This window comes from Halictus rubicundus, chromosome 11 (assembly GCF_050948215.1).
Source record: "Halictus rubicundus isolate RS-2024b chromosome 11, iyHalRubi1_principal, whole genome shotgun sequence".
In the NCBI taxonomy this organism is placed as follows: Eukaryota; Metazoa; Arthropoda; class Insecta; order Hymenoptera; family Halictidae; genus Halictus; species Halictus rubicundus.
Window position 1 is genome coordinate 11,504,407 of NC_135159.1, and position 19,548 is coordinate 11,523,954.

Below are 19,548 nucleotides of genomic sequence, written 5' to 3' on the forward strand. Positions count from 1 at the left end.
CTACTCAATTGTAGTTTCATACTTATATAATTTTCATGCTCATTCCATTCACCTCAGAACGAGAACTTAGAGCTTTCCTACTTCTTCTAATTTTTTTTTTTTTTTTTTTTTTTAGTAGAAACGAATGTTCAGCTTGGCATTGCTAACCCTCCTCATTAATTTTAACATTACACTCACTGGTCTTCCTCCCGATTTTATCAGTCTGCCGAAAACTTGATCTCTTTTTAAACTTCCTCGAAAAAAATCTGGCCATTAATATACGAAAATAGAATCTAATTAGTTAACACGTGAGGGTTACAAAGTGGTCCATTAAAATGGGTGATATTACGTAAACATTTCTTAACACTAGACTTTAGCTCTTGTACGTGCAAAAAACCTTTAAAGTTTCCAGAATGGTCTGCTTTGTAGGCTCGCAGAGACTAAAAGCAATGCTAAAGATACGTTGAGTTCCATTCCAGGGGGTGTCAGCTGAAATCAATCAATATTCACAAATTCAACTGGTTTCAGTTGCTCGGTGAAGAGATGTACAGTGCCAGAGAAAGGGGTTACCAGAAGCGAGGAGGTAGAAATCTGAGAAGCGAACATTCCAGCAGGTCTGCCAGCCCGGACATGTCCAGAGCGGAGAATCTGGGATACGAGGACAGTCTGGACGTAGCATTCGAGCACAACAATAAGCTCAGGGATAAGATCCAGCAACGTATGAGGGAGAGCGAAAGTCTGATAGCCAGCACCTTTGGTCACAAGAGCGACAATGAGATTGCAGATGGCGAACACCCATTGAAAACCACCGAACAGAACGTTTTGAGGAACTCTTACGGACATGTGACAAATGAGGGTCACATGACTGTCGCCAATCTGTCGAACGGAGACTACAACGATGACTTGCACGTCAGATGCTTGCAAGAACAGAACTCTGGGAAGCTGAACTTGGACTCTGCAGGGTTCAAGAGCAAGATGAACTCTACGCTGGGTGGTTTGTTGGACAAAGCTTTGTCCAATCTGCTCCACAATAATGGAAAGCATGATCATAAGTAAGTAACGTAATCCTGTCATACATGAAATGTAAAAACTTGTAATTTTTCCTTTAATTCGGTCGAAGAGCAATTTTGACTTATCCGGCCAATCCCTCTAGCAAGTTTTCAGCAACAATTCTGTTCACAGTGGATCGACACCAATGAAAGTTCTAGCAGAGCTAGCTTGTGCCAGAGCCCCGACGTCAACCGCTGGCGACCAAGCCTCCCAAGAAGATGTTCAGCCCTCGATGAAGACTGATTCGCAGAGCAAGGAGTCCACCCCTGAAACGATTCCAGTGACCGTTGCCAAAGATCAGCAGAAAAAGGTTAGGAACCCTATCAAGGAGCTGTTCGAGAGAAAGAAGGAGATGAACGAGAGAAAGCAGCAGGAGAAGTCGAAGACGGAGGCTGCTCTTCGAGAGCTGAACGTGCACAGACAGAGGAAGACCAAGAAGGCTAAGAAGCATCAGGACTTCCCCTTGATCCGTCGCAACGAGCATGGGGGTCTGGCGGAGAGGAAGAAGCGTCGTGATGGGTTCGAGAGGAAAGAGGAGTTCGCATCGGACAGGATCAAGGACGTGTATGAGTTCGACGAGGAGGAGAGCCAGATGGAGACGAACCTGGGCGGCGTGATGTCCTATAGGAACCGACCGGGCTACGAAGTGAGTTGTTTGAGGACTAAAGAGGTGGACGTGGCAGGCCTGATGTCCAAGGCGATCGGGGAGAGTTTAGAAAACGGGAAGACAGGGGACGCGTTGAGCACCAGGCTCGAGTCGATGATAGACAGGAAGTTCAAAGAGCTGGAGAAGTTCGTCCCGAAGACGAAGGGCGCGCTGAAGGCTTTCCAGAGCGAGGAACACCAGCGCCAGGTCACCGGGCCCATGGACGAGTTCGTCGAGAGGAACCAGCAGAAGCCGAAACGGGTCGCGGAGCCGAACCTGAAGCACTCGAGGCTGAAGAAGCGCAGCAAGAACCCGAGGAAGAAGGCCAGGAACGCCTGGTACGAGAACGACAGCTCCGACGAGTACAGGACCGCGGTGAAAGCCGAGGAAGACGTCGGCGTTGGGATCTCGAAGAGCCAGAGGACCTGCTCGAAAGGCAAGCAGAACATATTCGCGGAGTTGTACACGTCCGAGAGCGAGTTCGACGACGAGGACGCGGACTACGAGACGAAGAAGCAGAGAAAGGCGAAGAAGAGCGCGACGAAGGTGATAGACCTTGGGAACATCGGACAGGACCAGGAGACGATCGAGGATGACTACCGGTTGGAGAACGAGGAGGACGAGTGGAGGGACCAGAGCTCGAGGGACGACGACCGTAACAAGAACGACTGCGACAATAAAAAATCAGAGTCTGAAATGTCTGATCAACCTTTGGTCATCGACGAGAGGAAGGACTCGGACGAGCAGAGGAACAGCGACGAGGAGACCGAGGCTCAGTACGAGAGGAACTTCGAGTTGGATGACTTGTACAGAGAGGACAGTTCGGTGACCGAGTCGGACGCTGAAGAGTCAACGATTGCGGAGGCTCAGGACGCTAATGAACCTAACGAGAAGAGTTTATCGCCAGAGAAAGCGGACGATCAGGCAGACTATCCAAAGGAGGACGAGCTGATCCCACTGGAAGAGGCGTTGGACCTTCTGGATCAGACGGACGGTAACTTGGAAGCAACCTATGATAATCTGAACAAAGAGGCCCAGCCTGAAGAACAAATTGATGCTGTGGCATCAGCAGAGCCTGTGGAAGAGCACTATGAACCAGTTCAGGAGACAGCAGAGAAGAGTCCCAGCCCCGAAGAAGAACAAGAGGAGGAGGATGATGTGTTGGCCTTACCGGAGAAGCTGTCAACCAACGAGAAGCCGCAGAAGGAGTCCGAGAACCTTCCGCTCCACGTGTTCCTCAGCAGAAAGGTTCAGGAGTCGAAGAAGAGGAAAGAGCAACAGTTGAAGAAGATACAGGAGGAACAGGAGAGAATCCTGCTGGACTTTCAGCCGACCAGGAGGCAGAGAAAGTGTGCGATCGGCAAGCAAGGTCTGCTGGCAGAGATAAGCAGCTCGGACGAGGAGTTGAGTCTCAAGGACAGCAAGAGGTCGGGCGACAAGTTGGATCACGAGAAGCAACGCAAGCAGAAACGGGAGTCCAAGGAGAAACGTAAAGAGAGGTACATCGAGAAGAAGCACGAACAAATGATAGCCAAAGAACAAAAGGCTATAGAGGACGAGATCCTGCGGGAGCTTGGGAAGAAGAAGGAACAGGGTACGACGGACATACGATCAGACTCTGACGAGAAGAGCGAGCCCATGGAGCTGGAGTTAATGGAGCACAAGATTGCTCAGGAGCAAGTACGGAAGAAGAAGCACCAGGCGAAAGAGAAGCAGAAGAAAAACAAAGAGGACGAGGCGGGGAGCGTTAAGAAGATCAACGAACAACTGAGCGACGTCGAGAACAATTGCAACAGGTCCACCCATGCGGAGAGCAACCAGGAGAGCGAGGACAAGCAGGAGTCTCCTAACAAGCAGAAGAAGCACTCGAAATCGCCGGCTAAGCCTAAGAGGAGCTCGAAGGGGGACGCGAAGGTTGTTGCGACAGGGAAGAAAGGTAGAAACTCGACCTCTGACAAGTCCAGAAGCAGAACGGATACGAAGGGGTCGAAGGACAAAGAGCGCAGGTCTTCTAGTGGTCGGAGGGACTCTGATGACGAAGAGTTGAAGACCACGAAGTCATGGAACAAAGTCGAAGAGGGCGTTGGTGTGGCGATTGGAAGAAGGAAACGCGCCGCTGTGAATCAGTTGTATTACTGGTCCAGCTCCAGCGACGAGGAAGAGATACTGGAGGTGGTTCCTACTGTGGAAGAGGAGGAGGATGATCGACAGGAGCAGCACGGTTGGATCGTAGGGGATTCCCATAAGAGAATGATCACCATGCTAGCCATGGAGAAACAGTTGAAGGAGAAACGGAGGAGAAGCGAGGACGAATTCGAGCCTGGCAAGGCTAAAAGCAAGAAGCATAGAAACAGCACCTCTTGATACGTGTTTCACGATTAGGTTCGTTAAAATCTTTAAAAATACCGGAGAGTTTTTAGGTATTTTCTCTTTAACCGGGAGGACACGGTGGTTTTCTGCAGAGGACAGATAGACGGGAGAAACGTTATGCTTGAAGATAGGTGTTGCGTGTTTTGAGGTTATCTTCCCTCCCCCGCCCCCAAAAATCAAAGAACCGCACGCCAGGATTGCTACATAGATGGGAAGAATAGAAGAGACTTTTGTAACAAGAAGTAGCGTAACTAGGTCTTTTTGATACTAGTCTTAGGTTTGTGGTAACCGAAGGAATTCGGTTCATCGTGGTAGATGAATCATGCGTTGCCGGTGCAGCAACGAGGACTACAAAAACACAATTTTTGTGAAAACTTGGGATTAGCTAATTAGAGGATGGACCGTGTCGTAGAAGAAGATGAATCTGGGTAGCTTTCTTTGTGTTCTCTATGCAAAAATGGTCGAATTTAGTTTCTTTTCCGAATGTTCTTAATCGATTCGCACGGAGAATGATCTTACTCTTAAATTGTTCCGATCGACGTTTATTTGTTCCACGATGAACGAAACGCAACGTACTGCCAAGAAGAAATTCAACTGCTTTCGTTGAAGAAATCGTAGCGAAATGTTAATTTTCGTTTTGTTTTTTTTTTTGTTTTTGTTTTTTCGGTTTAAACGAGAAAGAAGACCGGAAGAGCGGGTGTTAGAGTAAATCTTGTATTGTACATAGCGGCTTGGCGTTTCACGTTAAAAAGGGCAAGCTCGTATTTACGTTTAAGGGATAATTATGATTCCAAGCTCTTATAAATATTATAAATATTACCTACCGTTTAGACTGAATGTGAGAAATAGCGGAATTAATTAAACGGGAAACCGACAAAAAAAACATTGTATGAAAAAAAGAGCACCTTTAGACAATACCTAGGACATTTGTAATGTTTAGTTTATCCCTAGCGGATGATCTTTAGGTGACTGATCAAAAATATTATTAAAAAAAAAAGAAAAGGAAAGGAAGTGGAGATGTATTAGGATGGTACACGACGACGGAAATGGGGTAGAGGGACGAGGAGGGCGGCAAATTTAAATTGTTTGAAAGGACGATTGTAAACTGGGGTCCAATCGAGTATAGCGCTTTCGCTGGCTTTTCTTTTTTTCTTGTGATCGTACATATCGCGAAATTCGAGGAAGAAGAAACACGGATAACGAGTCCTTTTCGTAGACGTATTTGTAATAGGGGAATCCAGGAGTTTCGAGGATTTTGCTCGGCGCGTTCGCAAACCATTTTCAATGCAAAACCTCTTGTTTCCGTTTGATGCGTTCGAATTCCTAGATCTCATGTCGCGTCATCAATGATTTTGTGATGATCGCCACGTATTTAAGGAATATACAAGCTTATAATAAAACAAAGCAGGGGGAAGAGCGATAGAAAAACTTTCCTTTCGTACGCCTAGTTGATGCACATAATTCTAAGTATCGTAGATTTTCATATGGTGTAAATATAAATAATTATATATATATATGTACACACACACACACACGCATATATATATATATAAATATATAAATAAATGAGATGAAGATTATATATAAATATAAACATATATACATATTTATACACATATTTATATATGTACACATATATTCATGTACATATGTAAATATAAATATAAATATGAGAGAATAAATTGAATGTATAACAGAAACAATTACAAAAAAATGATCATAGACTTTAATGTAAATGTACTGCCATAATCATATTATTATATACGAGAGCCTATGCGAATAGTTATTAATTATTATATTCCTGTAAAGATGAACAACCAGAACGACGGCGTCGACAAGATGAAAAGAAATATTTAGCACAAAAAACTAGACAACAATCCAATGTAAATAGAGCATATTTTCAATGTGTCTGGAAAAGTATGTTTTGTAATATAAGGATTGCAAAGGAAAAATAAAATTATTAAAGAATCACATCCTAATGGTACGTGTTATGGAATGAATGAGGAACCTTTGCTTGCGAAGCATGATCAGACGCAGATGTCATACGTTATTTTGCATTGTAACGTGTATGTACAGGGTATCTCGAAGTTGTGGTACACGCGGAATAGCTTTGGTGTAGCAAATTTCAAGTGAATTTCAATAAACCTTCATTGATCTGAGTTCTCTTCTTGCAAGTAATTATAGTTGACGCTGTGGATAGAAATAGGGAAACTTGATACGTACACATACACACAAAAAGAAATGACCAAAGTTACCTATTAAAATTCCTTTTATAAAGAAAACTTATATTTACATCTGGAACGATATTTTCAGTTTTTACTTTCTATTCAGTTTCCACCATTCTCACAATTACATTTACTCGACAAATAAACTTTCATTTTCTACAAAACCTCATTTACAAGTTAAAACCTTCAAGTCTCCTTCAGTAATGCATTCTCGTCGTTTTTCCTTGACAAAAAGTAGCAAACTTTAGCAAAAACTGTATTCATTTACATATTTTACGTAATAGATTCAAATTTGTAATTCGCGGGGTTACCACGTAGGTCAATTACGCATTTCAAATTTAAGATTTTCAAGAGCGCGGGAAAATTTAAACCGCAAAAAGTTACGTAACAATTTTACAGGCTTACAAATGCAAGGGATCTGTATAAAAAATTACCAGAAATGTACCTTTTTTTCTTTAAATTGACTCCGAATTTATGCGAGAAATCAATGTTTCCCGTGATTGTTGAGACCAGACTCGAAATCTAGAATTAAATTTAGACGATTGGCAGGCCTTAGAAATGTTAAAAATGTTCACGCATGTGCTTTCGGAAAACAGTGTCTCCCTTTTTGTAATGCCTGTGTACATCGTTCGAATAGGTTGGGATACGAAATGACGAATTATTAATTAAATAAACGAAGCGCGCCAGTGGATTTTAGAAAAGTTTTACAAGCCTGGTTTGATACTTTATATGTACAACACTGAAAAAAGCATATTTTAGTAACCCATTTTTCATACCTCGCCGCTGAGTGGTGTCCCACAAAATGAAACAAATTCTGTGTGGCAAGATAGGGTAAGATTATTCAAACCGTTAATTAAAGAAACATGAATAAACGAACATTTTAATCGTGTATAATCTACATACTTCAAAACTCGTGACATACTTCCACTGACTGTATTTAAGTTTCGCAATTTTTAGGTTATGTCTCTGTACTTGCCTAAATTCGTGAAAGTGTCGTAATTTTCCATTAACATCTTATTTCTTTATCAGCCTTAACCATTTTGCTAGTTACTTCTTCACATAAAAATGTAACGTAAACATTTTATGCTACATACAGAATATTTTTATGGTTGTATTGAAACACGAAGAATATTTATCTCAAGTCTTATTTTCCGAGAAAATCCTAATTACATGAGCCATTTAGCGTTTTAGTATGATGCAAAAATGATTAACCATTTAATATTAGTCAGGAAAACCTATGAATAAGCTGTTGGATTAGATGTAATCATTATGGAATAATCGCATTGTTGCATGTAAAGTACTAGACGTTCTTTCTTTTTCAGGGACAGCATTTTGCTGATCTCGAAGTCGTCCAGATACCCGCTGTCCATAATCAGTACACGAAAGTTAATGTCAGGTGGAACGAGCAGAGTCTATCGACCACTATTATCATCGCCCCATGTAAGATACTTTGGGAATCCTAATCGTACATACGCAATGTTTGTTGGAAGACTCTTGAGGGGTGCTTTGAAAATTCGGTATCTATTATTGGGCGGTGCAGTTGGCGGAGGAATGACGTTACAGAAGGTGAATATACTAAAAAAATTATGTCGACTTCAATGTCGTTATCATGTTTTTGTCGCTTTAAGAAATACGAGCAGTGGAAAGAAGTTCTACCCGATATGAGTTGGCTAGACGATTTGCTTCCTGATAGTAAAGAGTGGCAAAATTTTCGTGGAACGCTAATGACCGTTAAGGATACCATAGCGGAAAAAATAGAGATCGGTGAGTGCACAAACACAAAGTAGAGTTTACATACATGAAAACGTGAGGCAATAAGAATTGAAGCTACGAAACATGACACAAACAGATCCACGTATAAAGCAGTTTGGAGAAGCTAAATATAATGAGTACAGAAACTGGTTTAATCAGAGATTAGATGATGCTATCCAAGCAGCCAATGATACTGAAAATAATATGAGTGTGGCAGTACCTTCTAAGAGTGAGTTGTTCTCGGGTCTTTTTTTTTATTTATATTTATTGCATGTTGACGATCCTGCTGTCTGTGTTATCACTGTTACCTTGCTACCACCCTTTAATTTGCCTGACGTTTGCATACCCAATTATGACCTGATGATAGCTATAGCTGTACTGTATGCTCTTGTTACCATTTTTACACTAATTTGTCACATATTTTGCCACTAATTTGTTACATATTTTGCCACTGAAAAGTAACATATTCTATCCTGCAATGGCCCGTATCAAAGTAAGTTAAATAGAATGTATAGGTAAGGAAAGCTACATTCTTATTGTAATTACTAGACTGTGGATTTTGTGCATTTATGACAAAAACGAGTAGGTGTAATTTGACACAGTAGACAAATTAAAAGAATTTAAGAACATGAATGTATTAGGCTCAGCTTATTAAAATTATATAAAGAAGAGTGAAGCTTCTATTTGTTATCTGTTCTTTGTAATTGATGTAAACAATTTTTATTTTGCAAAGAGATCTGCAGTCTAATAATTACACGTTTAAAATGTCGATTCGACATAACATACTCCAAGCTAACAATACATGCGTATGAATGGTACATAGAATAAATTTAACAATACATATGTCTCATTTAAATTATTTCATGAATCAGTATTTTTTTATCATTTATGATTCGGTAGTTAGTAACCAGTATGTTGTAATATTGTTCAGTGTCATGTTGCACATTATTCCATTGTACATTTAGAGTTATTTTATTATGGTCTGTTCTGTTCAGGTATATTTGACGCTATCACAGCAATAGCAAATCAACTTTACTCAGGTGTGTAAAATCTTTGGAATTATCCTTGTACTACTGTCTGTCCATTCAGCATTTTTTTTTATAGTTTTAGGATAATTCTAATATGTATTGTATACGTTCATGTAGATTCGAATAACAGTTTTTTTTTTTTATTTTCAATCGAACGTAAAAATAAACTTAAATACTGAATGGGACAGACCTGTTTCTCGTTTTCTTTTTTTCACATTCAAATCAGACCAATTCATCATTAATAGATTGCGGATCTTTATGCAAAATAAAAAAATGTTCGCATTGATTGCAAAACACAGGACAGCCAAATAGAAATTTCCTTCTTTTAATTATCTTATTAAGCTGAAACTAATACACTGTGATGTCCTCAAATCTTTTTAATATGTCCGTTGTTTTAAATTGTATGTACCCATTTTCGTTATACATGCATAAAATCCGCAGTCTAATCATTAATTTCATCAGTATAGCACATATTTTTACTATTTTTATTATTTGATTGCATTGTGTATCATTGACAAAAACACTTCACTGATGCTTATATGTGGCTATTTAGTTGTGAGGAAAATTAATGTAGTCGTCTAGATATTTACCAACAATTTTTTATGCGATTGAGTTACCGTTAACCTAGCTCGTTTTTCAATAAATATAATAGTAAATACATTAATTCGTTAGTAAAGTGTTATTGTTAGGAATTACCAGCTTTCTTGCAAGTTGCCCCGATTCACTGAAATTCCAAATATCTTATTGAACAGAGGCGAAGGATCAATTTTTGAACCGTACAGTAGCATACGCTCACCCATTAATTGACGACAATATTGAAGAGGAACGTAAGAAAGCTCGTATGTACATGTTAGTGTATTATAAATTCATTATTGAAATGATCAACAATTCGTAATTACAAATACTTCGATTTCTCTTTTAAGGAAACTCGCAGCAAAGATTGAACTCTATGCAAGACGAGATCATGCAAATGCAATTGAAGTACCAACGTGAACTTGAAAGACTGGAGAGAGAGAACAAAGAGCTTAGAAAGCAGTTGCTTTTACGTGGCAATCAAAAACTGAGCAGCAAAAAAATAAAAGTAACCCGTTTAAAAGCTTTACGTTATTGCTATTGATATTCGTGTTATAACGTTATGAATATTTCTAGAAATCGTTGATCGACATGTACAGCGACGTTCTAGACGAACTCTGCGATTACGATAATGCTTACACCATTGCTGATCATTTACCGAAAGTGGTGGTTGTCGGTGATCAGAGTTCTGGTAAAACCTCTGTCTTAGAAATGATTGCTCAGGCTAGAATATTTCCTAGGTACAGCAGCACATTCCAAACCATTCACAAACCAAATTGATTTTAATAATTTCTTTCCTCGTAATTTTTTTTCAGAGGTGGTGGCGAAATGATGACAAGAGCCCCAGTCAAAGTGACACTAAGCGAAGGACCCTATCACATAGCACAGTTCAAAGACAGTTCCAGAGAGTTTGACCTAACGAAAGAATCCGAATTGGCTGATCTGAGACGCGAAGTAGAGCTACGCATGAAGAACAGCGTTAAAAATGGAAAGACAGTCAGTCAGGATGTGATCTCGATGACAGTGAAAGGACCGGGCCTCCAACGCATGGTTCTAATTGATCTGCCTGGAATAATTAGTGTAAGCAATAACTTGATTAGATCCAATTTCTCTTGAAAGACAATTCGTAACTTACAAAACTTTTGCAACAGACAGTTACAATTGACATGGCAGAAGACACTCGAGATGCCATTCGACAGATGTCTGAGCAGTACATGAGCAATCCTAATGCGATCATCCTTTGCATACAAGACGGTTCTGTGGACGCTGAGAGGAGCAACGTCACTGATCTTGTGTCTCAGATGGATCCTACGGGGAAGCGGACTATTTTCGTTTTGACGAAGGTAGAGCGACACTGACAATTGCTTAAATATACTTGAATTTCTTGTATTTTGAAGGGGTAGTCTTATTTTCGAGTGTTTAGGAATTTTTTCAGAAAAACAATCGAACTCTTTGCATTGGGATTTTGCACACACATTTATTGGTATTCGAAGTCAACAGTCAACTGTCGCCATGATTCCAATCCAGAATACCCCCTTAATTGTACAAGAAAATAATTTGTTTTTCAGTTTGTATCTGAGAAAATGTATCTCGTCACCAGTCGGGGTTTACTGTAATAAGATTAACTTAATAATATATTGAAATTGATAGGTAGATCTAGCAGAAAAGAATATGGCCAATCCAGATCGTCTACGTAAGATATTGTCTGGTAAGTTGTTCCCCATGAAAGCGTTAGGTTACTTCGCTGTGGTCACTGGCCGTGGCAGACAGGACGACAGCATAGAAACGATCAGGGACTACGAAGAAAAGTTCTTTGGGAATTCTAAGTTGTTCAAGTACGTTCATACAATTATATTGAAATACTAGAAAGCTTTCATGTGTTTGATCATTTCTGATTATTCGAACAGGGATGGTTTGGCAATGTCTGGACAGGTAACCACGAGGAACCTGAGTCTTGCGGTCGCAGAGTGCTTTTGGAAGATGGTTGGCGAGACTGTCGAGCAGCAGGCTGATGCATTTAAAGCTACCAGGTTTAATCTTGAAACGGAATGGAAAAATAATTTCCCAAGGTAGCTAAAAAGATTAAAGACTCAGGATCACAGTTCATAAAGATCTTTCAGAACTTGAAATATGCTGGTTTGCGGGTCGTAAATCTGGTGTCAAATATGTTTATTAAATTAAAGGAATTTTCCTGTAGATTGAGAGAGCTAGATAGAGACGAACTGTTCGAGAGAGCGCGAGGCGACATACTAGACGAGGTTGTGAACTTGTCCCAGGTCACGCCGAGACATTGGGACGAATTGTTGCTGGCTAAAATGTGGAACAAAGTTAGTATGCACGTGTTCGAGAATATCTACATGCCAGCTGCCGAAAGTGGAAACCCAGGTACACTCGTCACGATGATAATTAAACGCGCAGTAATGTACCTGGACAAATCATTTATAATTCAGGTACGTTCAACACGACCGTTGACATCAAACTCCGACACTGGGCGGAGCAACAATTGCCGGCTAAAAGCGTCGAGAGTGGTTGGGAATGTTTACAACACGAGTTCGAGCACTTCATGAACAAAGCGAAGCAGAGTCCTGACCACGACGACTTGTTCGATCAGCTGAAGACCGCGGTGGTCAGCGAGGCGATGAGGCGACATTCCTGGGAAGAAAAAGTAAATTCATCCGGCGATTTCGATCATAAGTTGCACATAGTAGAACCTCGATTATCAAGTGTTCAGAACAGTTACATCAAATAGAGACTTCAGATAACCGAGATCTAACTGTGTATCGGTCATAGCGAATGTACATACAAGCACTGCTGTATCTAGGCGTCGGAGATGCTGCGGGTCATCCAGCTGAACACCTTGGAGGACAGAAGCATAAACGACAAAAGGGACTGGGACCAGGCAGTGCGTTTCCTGGAGACGTCCATTCGTGATAAGCTGCAAGTAACCGAGCAGATTTTGCGAGACATGGTGGGCCCTGGTCGCAGCGAACGATGGCTTTATTGGAAGAGTCCGACTGTGGATCAACAGATACGATCATCCGTGAAGGATGAATTGGATCATATACTGCGCGCGCGCAAGGTGAAGAGAGAGAACCTCCTGGATGTTTCAAAATTGAAATATTAAATACCATCCTTTTGTTAACAGAGACACGCTCCCACCCTCACGCAGGATGAGCTCACAGTGATCAGAAGGAACTTGCAAGCGAACGGCATAGAGGTGGATCATGAATTTATCCGGGAGACGTGGCATCCCATTTACAGGAGATACTTCCTCCAGCAGAGTCTGAACAAAGCGTACGACTGCAGAAAAGGATTCTATATGTACCATACCGGACACGAGGAGGAAGTATGTTAGACGAGAATCAATTGAAAAAATTGGCAGGCCTTGAAAACTGTTATGATATCGGTTTCGGTTCTTGAGACGGTCGCGAGGAACCTTTATTTCGAATAACTGTTACGAAAACCCGAAATTTCCAATATAATATCTGTTCCGATTACAGTGCTCAAATCAGAACCTTTACATAGCAGTTTTAAACAGTTATCTTTCGGAACCGAGATCCCGAAAATGAGTTTCTCATTGAACAACGTCCTCTAGATGGAGTGCAACGACGTGGTGCTATTCTGGAGGATTCAACAGATGTTGAAGGTAACTGCCAACGCGCTGCGACAGCAGATCATGAACCGCGAGGCTCGCAGGCTTCACAAAGAAATCAAAGAGGTGCTGGAAGACTATAGTCAGGACAGCGAGATCAAGGAAAAATTGCTGACCGGTAGAAGAGTAACTTTGGCCGAGGAACTCAGTGAGTTTGTCAAAATGCGCCGACAAATTGGCCAGAACTACATTTGGATTTTCTTTTCAGAACGCGTTAGGCAAATTCAAGAAAAGCTGGAGGAGTTCATCCAGGCGTTGAATAAAGAGAAATGAAGAGGACGGTTTGAGAATGTAGATATTCGAAACCAGATTAATATGGTATGTGATAAATGATAACAGCCCTGGTGGCTGAGACGCGCGAATGGTTAGACACTTAATTTATTCTTCTCGTTGCTGAACGACGTAGCACACTGGGATAGAGTAACCGCTAGTCGTTCCAGTTTTTAATGATGAATTTTCTTATATGATTATCGAACACGCGTGGTAGCTAGACATTGATTATTTGCTCTCGTTCGGCAATGGTTCTCTCGTGGAAACACGTTCCCCGAATGTGTCATGGTCGCTGATCATACCAAAGTAATGGAGAATACTTCTAAAATAACGCTTTCATATACATATTAAACAGCGCGCACATGTTTAATAACATGTCCAGTGTAAATAGTAATTCTCACAGAAATTTGACAATTGATGTGTGAAAAGAATAGCGGTCATTGCATCTTGTATATATTGTCTCAATAACATGGAACGAGTGGAGCGAAACATTGTTGTACGAATAGGAAACCGATTGAAATAAAGGGAGATGGAACACGTAAACAGTGAGTGAATTTTTCAAACGCTTCTCAGATTAGGATAGAGCAAAGATTCTTTCGTGATTGATCGGTTGTTTTTCTTTCTAAGAAAAAATAAAATGGTGTCGTGTGAGAAAGAACAGTAATATTCTCTTGAAAATACAATAAAAATGATTCAGTACATGTGATTTTTTTTTATACAAACATCGTTTCGAATGCGTTTTTCGTTTTATTGTATGCATCACCTTCATTCTTCAGAAATTTTGTCGGTGACATAAGTTTCGCCGAGTCTTAAGTACTTATGAAATTGAGATATGCTATTGTATAAGATAGGTAGAGAGATTATTAAAATACAGAATCTATATTAAAATTTTCCTCTGGTTGTATGTAAAGTTTACAACGTATCCTGACGATCTTTATTCCTACTATTATTACTATTATTATCATCATCATCATCATTGTAAAGACACAAAGCAATAACTAATTATTCCACATACATTGCAACGTTACAAATAACCTGGTAGAAACATATTAAAAATATTTCCCTTTTATTCTCGGAGGATATTTAATTGACGATGTAAAACCGCTAGGTCAGCCAGAAAAACTACGATCGTATTCTCTAAATCTGCCTTGGAACTCTGAGGATGCTACTTCCGAGAGAAAATATATCCTATCTTTGGTCCAGGATGCGTCTGATAAAGTATCTCAAATTCGTACACTTCCACGCGAATGCCTCACAGAAACTCGCAATACCCTTTTTTCTCGAGCATTTGTAAATCTTTATTCGATTAAAGTTAAGAAAAATTTGGTAAAAATTATCGATCGTTCTAAACAACGTCCACAAAATAATATCCGTTTCTCGTCAAATTTCTCTCTATAATAATTAACACCACTTATGCACGAGATATAGGTCAACATGATGTGGATGTGTGTGTGTGTGTATTGATATTATGCGAATACAAAAACGACACAGGAAAATTTCTTTGTTCTAATCGACTCGTTTGAAAATGCCAATTTTCATTTGTCGTTGATGCATGTATGTGTGTGTGTGTGTGTGTGTGTGTTTGTGTGTATGCGAGTGAGTGTGTCCGAGTATTTATTTCCTCCATACACTTTTTCCATTCAACGCAGCTGATATAAAATTAAACAACGATGTACATTTGGCAGGAATGTTTAATATTCTTTTTCCTCATTGTTTACGGTATACTCGGAGGTCAGAGTTCAAGCGGTTCATTAATCTCTCTCTCTCTCTCTCTCTCTCTCTCTCTTTTCTCAATATCTGATCGAAATCGAAAAATCAATTACGTAATCCCATCGTTTCCTCGCAATTTGTTTACAATAACAGTGCCATACTCTGTCCAGCCGAGTATTGCCGGAGGTCGATAACCAGCGATAATTAGCGCAACACGTTTATAAATAGGACTGTACCGATATATTGTTCTAAATATAAACATTATTATATACAATTATTTGGTAGTACATCATTGGTAACAATGAAGGCGGCGATGATGCTTGCCCGCAAATCAAGAGGAAAAGAAGCGTATTCGTAAGATTGGACGAGGTAAGACGACACCTTACTGTCTCAGCCGCTTGACCGTTATCGTGTGTGTATATCAAATCCTTAGTTCGTATAATGTGTGACGCATGGTCTCCCGTGATGAGCGTGTGGCTGGCATAATTAGGACAATGACAATTTGTACAGGGGTAGTCAAGTGGGGGATGCTCGTTGCAAAACTAGACTTCTTTGTTTCAGCCGTACAATGCACTAGCGATAGAGAGAGTGATCTCGGACAAATTGTTCTAAAACAAGGTAGCGTCTTGGCGTTTTCCCAATGCTCTTGAGTCCAATAGAAGAAGAAAATATCACCGTTCAGTTACGTCTTCACCGAGTTGCTATTATCCTGCACGTCCGGAACGACGTCGACGCCGTCGTTTTGTCCGGTCTCACCCGTATTGTAACCGGAAAAGGAACACGCCGGTGCACTCTTCGCTGTGGTCACCGGGGCCTCTGGTAAAAGCAAGGTTCGTTCCGTGGCGCTGCCCCAAGCTTGCTGATAAGCGCTCCGGCCACGTATCCTGCGACTTAACGATGATCCCACCACGCCCAGGTGCTCCTTTATGTCATTATGGACATCGGAGACGTCCCACATGGCCCTGAAAATAACAGAGATCCGTCAAACTGTTCGACAAGCTTAAACTTGTTCTATCTGCAGAGCTTGTTCTCACCTGAACGCGTCCCACCACGCCTGCCCTTGTGCTAGATTTACAAAAGGTTTGTAAGAAAAGCTATAGTGATGAGCCACCGCAGCCAGGAACATCTCGATGCAAATTAGAAAATCCTGCAGCTTCGACGATATATTCCTGATATCGTCCATGTTGTTCGTGTCGAATACACTTGATATAACGTCGAAGTACACCAATAACGAAATCATTACACCTTGACTGTAACAGAGAATATCATGGTTACAGATCGATCTTGTGCGACGATCCGTGGGTACGTTGCGAGACTTACAAGAAGGAGAAGAACACGACTGCTTTAATACACAAGAACTTGCCGACCGGCTTCATAGGCTTCAAAGCTTCCGCGTTCGCACGGTAGAAAAGCACTAGACAATACATGGCTACGAACTGTGATAGGTTATTTACAGCTACCATATAAGGAAACGCGATGTCTGTTCTGAATTCTCCTTCACCGTATACTCCATTGAGCTCGCAGATACTGGAAAATAGTGAATGGTATCTGTACACCGTGTGGTTTGCGTATGCAGGCTGAGTCGCAGAAAAGAGAACACACGAAAGAGAGTCTCAATGATCAATTTCAAGTTTAAATGTTCTGTTTGTCACGACTCGTGTATATACAGAACAACAAAATAATTACAATGATATCAAAGTCGATATAGGCCTAACTGCAGTGTACTGCAGTATCCCGTGCTTGCACATATGTACAAACTCCCTACCCATTTCCCAGTCAGGTAAACAACACAACGGGAACATATGATGCACTTGAGGAGAGATTTCCAGTCTGTGTTCTAGCTGACGGTCCGCGTCCAAGTAGGCCAATAAATACATCATAAAATTGTATATTACATATGCCTCGTAACACTCCCTCAAACTGTCCACGTATATGCTACCCTCCGGGTAAACCAGACCAAGCCACTGTAAACAATCGAAGAAGATTTATTAGCATTTACAAATAATATTGCGTGGAACATAGTGGTGGGTACTTACAGCGTTTACTGCATATATTGGTACCATCCATAATATCCTGAAACAAGTAGGAAAATATAATTAATTACAGTCGGATAACACAATCGTAATTATTAATGATGAAAATATTGCATAAATTATGTCGTATGTAATTGTTGTTACGATATTGTGTAAATTATTGCTTATGTAATTATTGTTGTGCAATATTGTGAAAATTATTTTATATGTAATTATTGTTACCCAATAATTATCGTAAAATAGTCTATAGATTATGATAGAACTATCTATTGCAATTATAATCGATAAGAATTCTTATTACGTCGTTCGAGTGCTGAATCGATAACCGTGTTTTCGGAGCACCCGGTATATGAAAGTTAGATCGATATCTGTGTGTATAAGAAACAGTCTAGAATCTAGCCGATAGCGTAGCAATAAATCGGAAGTATTTAAAAGTAGCCCGCCGACTTTACAATATTAATATTTAACAGTTCCCAGAGAATGAAAAACTGTGAGAGTTAATAAACATTAAATGAATCTTCAACTTTACAGAGACATTTAAATAATACTACTATAGTTTACACTGCACAGTTAGATCGTTTGTTGTGGAAGAACGGTAGCAATTGTGATACTAAATCATGCATTAGGTTCTATATCAGTCCCCCAAGAAAGTGAACTTTGATTTGTTGCTTTCTCTCAATGACGACATTGTCTCCATACTGTTTCCCCTATTATAATAATCTAGAGTACAGTGATTTTGCTTGTCAAGTACTAAATATAATGCTGGAATCTGATTTTTTCATTAATGCACAGTGCGTTGATATTATCTTTAATTTAATGCTATGATTAAATGGAAATAAAAAAATCATGTTGAACTTCTGCAGATAAAATTCTGTGTCCAGAAGGAAGATTTCAGTTTTATCTCTAACTCCTGATATTTTCTGTATCAAAGGTCAATCGAAACAGTTCCTTCACCTTTAGTGCCTAAAATATACATGTTTTATTAAGATTCGCTATCTACAATTATACGTAATAATGTTACAAAGGAAAAATTAATCACATAGTAAATAAATGGTACAGTAGACACAAAATGGAAATGCATCTAGGCAGAAATCAACTCGAGTGGAGTATCCCAGTGTAAGAAAAATTTTTGATTCGAGCAAACAATGAATATCGCAGCTCATCGTTTAGACTCGAATAATACATCACATGCAGCATGTGTTCATCGACTAGTTATAGCAATATACTATTTTAATACAGTCAAAATTAGTAACATAGTCTTGCGTCATTTCAAATTCTTTAGCTGAACGTAACGTTAATTCTGTATCATTTTTTATTTTCGAACAGAGTAATTTTTGCCTGCAGCACTCGAACGATTACGATCCAGATCGACAAGTGTCGCATTTGAACTAAACTAGACGGTATCGGTCGGCTCACCTGATTATATATTTCTGCAGTCTCGGTTGCGTATAATATATCATGTGTTGCACAATCTCGTAGAAAGCGATGGGCAATGCGAGCAACACAAACGCACCCCCCACCAATGCTCCCTGATCCTGCTTCTTGAAGCCATTCTTAATAGAGTTCGCCAACAAAATAGGCACCAGGACAACAATGAGGAGTGCGTAGAGGCATGTTAGAACTGGTAGAATCCATAGTCTCCAGCGGCGACAAATAGAAGCCATCACTTTGAAGGATTCAAATGGGAAGGGAACTATCACATAATTTTCCGGACGGACCACTCCAACTTCTGAAAGAACGGTCAATGTAGCCTGACAGGTTTCTTGACAGCATCGTGCGCGTCCGTTCCAATTTTTAGGTTATGCGGACCTAGCTAACGTTCCTCGTCTCGGCGGATAAATGGACGAGTTCGAATGACGTTTCCATTGAACGTGGAACTGTTCACCGTCAACAGGTCTGTCTCACGATTCCTCACACGGCAACGACAGCGTAAACATTGTACAGCACGTACGGAAGTATTGAAAAAGTCATAACAACCTTGTCGCGCACGATGAATCGACGATGAACCCGCGACGAGTCAGCTGACGATGACAGTACGGAAGGGGGGAAGCCAGATATACTTCCCCCCCTTTCCGCGTCCTTAATTACATGATCCGCGGGATTATCAATCTCGATTCGATTTCATTAACCAGCCGCGGGTATCCGCGAGCTTCGCTGATATTTTAGCATATTTTACGGCGACGTTTTCTTACGAGAAACACCAAAGTAAAATCGCTCACGGTCAGAGGGCAAAGTTGAGCGAACAAGTAGTGGGAATTGC

General features: G+C 40.5%; 3 protein-coding genes and 1 long non-coding RNA gene across 13 annotated transcripts in view; 2 read left to right on the top strand and 2 right to left on the bottom strand.

Moving 5' to 3' along the window:
* The window catches only part of LOC143358883 (uncharacterized), a 70,132-nt gene extending 65,336 nt beyond the window's left edge, over window positions 1-4,796 (top strand). For all 5 annotated transcript variants that reach the window (XM_076796391.1, XM_076796394.1, XM_076796393.1 and 2 more), the window contains 2 exons: window positions 508-1,031; window positions 1,162-4,796. In XM_076796391.1, the coding sequence (XP_076652506.1) occupies window positions 508-1,031; window positions 1,162-4,039 (3,402 nt within the window). In that variant the 3' untranslated portion in view covers window positions 4,040-4,796. The remainder of the gene's footprint in view (window positions 1-507; window positions 1,032-1,161) is intronic.
* On the top strand, window positions 3,923-14,667 carry Opa1 (Opa1 mitochondrial dynamin like GTPase). Of its 5 annotated transcripts, none has more exons than XM_076796404.1 (18): window positions 3,923-4,057; window positions 7,593-7,836; window positions 7,899-8,034; window positions 8,120-8,251; window positions 9,018-9,062; window positions 9,803-9,889; window positions 9,974-10,131; window positions 10,200-10,363; window positions 10,439-10,703; window positions 10,775-10,966; window positions 11,274-11,458; window positions 11,531-11,692; window positions 11,821-12,008; window positions 12,074-12,288; window positions 12,445-12,702; window positions 12,769-12,969; window positions 13,219-13,423; window positions 13,484-14,667. In XM_076796404.1, exons 2-18 carry the CDS (start codon window positions 7,660-7,662, stop codon window positions 13,546-13,548), a joined length of 2,835 nt encoding a protein of 944 aa, XP_076652519.1. In that variant the 5' UTR covers window positions 3,923-4,057; window positions 7,593-7,659; the 3' UTR covers window positions 13,549-14,667. The 5 variants fall into 5 exon arrangements, with proteins under 5 accessions (XP_076652519.1, XP_076652516.1, XP_076652518.1 ...); XM_076796401.1 differs by lacking the exon at window positions 3,923-4,057 and adding an exon at window positions 6,752-7,101; XM_076796403.1 differs by lacking the exons at window positions 3,923-4,057; window positions 9,803-9,889 and adding an exon at window positions 6,752-7,101.
* LOC143358904 (uncharacterized) lies at window positions 4,675-6,569 on the bottom strand. The gene is made up of 2 exons (XR_013083024.1): window positions 6,301-6,569; window positions 4,675-6,235 (listed from the first exon to the last, which is right to left on the bottom strand). It is a non-coding gene; the product is annotated as an uncharacterized LOC143358904 (long non-coding RNA).
* Window positions 14,189-19,396, bottom strand: LOC143358897 (transmembrane protein 184C). 2 transcript variants are annotated; one of them, XM_076796419.1, is made up of 7 exons: window positions 19,098-19,396; window positions 18,705-19,014; window positions 17,292-17,328; window positions 16,942-17,219; window positions 16,576-16,782; window positions 16,290-16,505; window positions 14,189-16,217 (listed from the first exon to the last, which is right to left on the bottom strand). In XM_076796419.1, exons 2-7 carry the CDS (start codon window positions 18,950-18,952, stop codon window positions 15,938-15,940), a joined length of 1,266 nt encoding a protein of 421 aa, XP_076652534.1. In that variant the 5' UTR covers window positions 18,953-19,014; window positions 19,098-19,396; the 3' UTR covers window positions 14,189-15,937. The 2 variants fall into 2 exon arrangements, with proteins under 2 accessions (XP_076652534.1, XP_076652533.1); XM_076796418.1 differs by having other exon boundaries at window positions 18,705-19,017; window positions 19,098-19,395.
* Window positions 19,397-19,548: the final 152 nt, after the last annotated feature.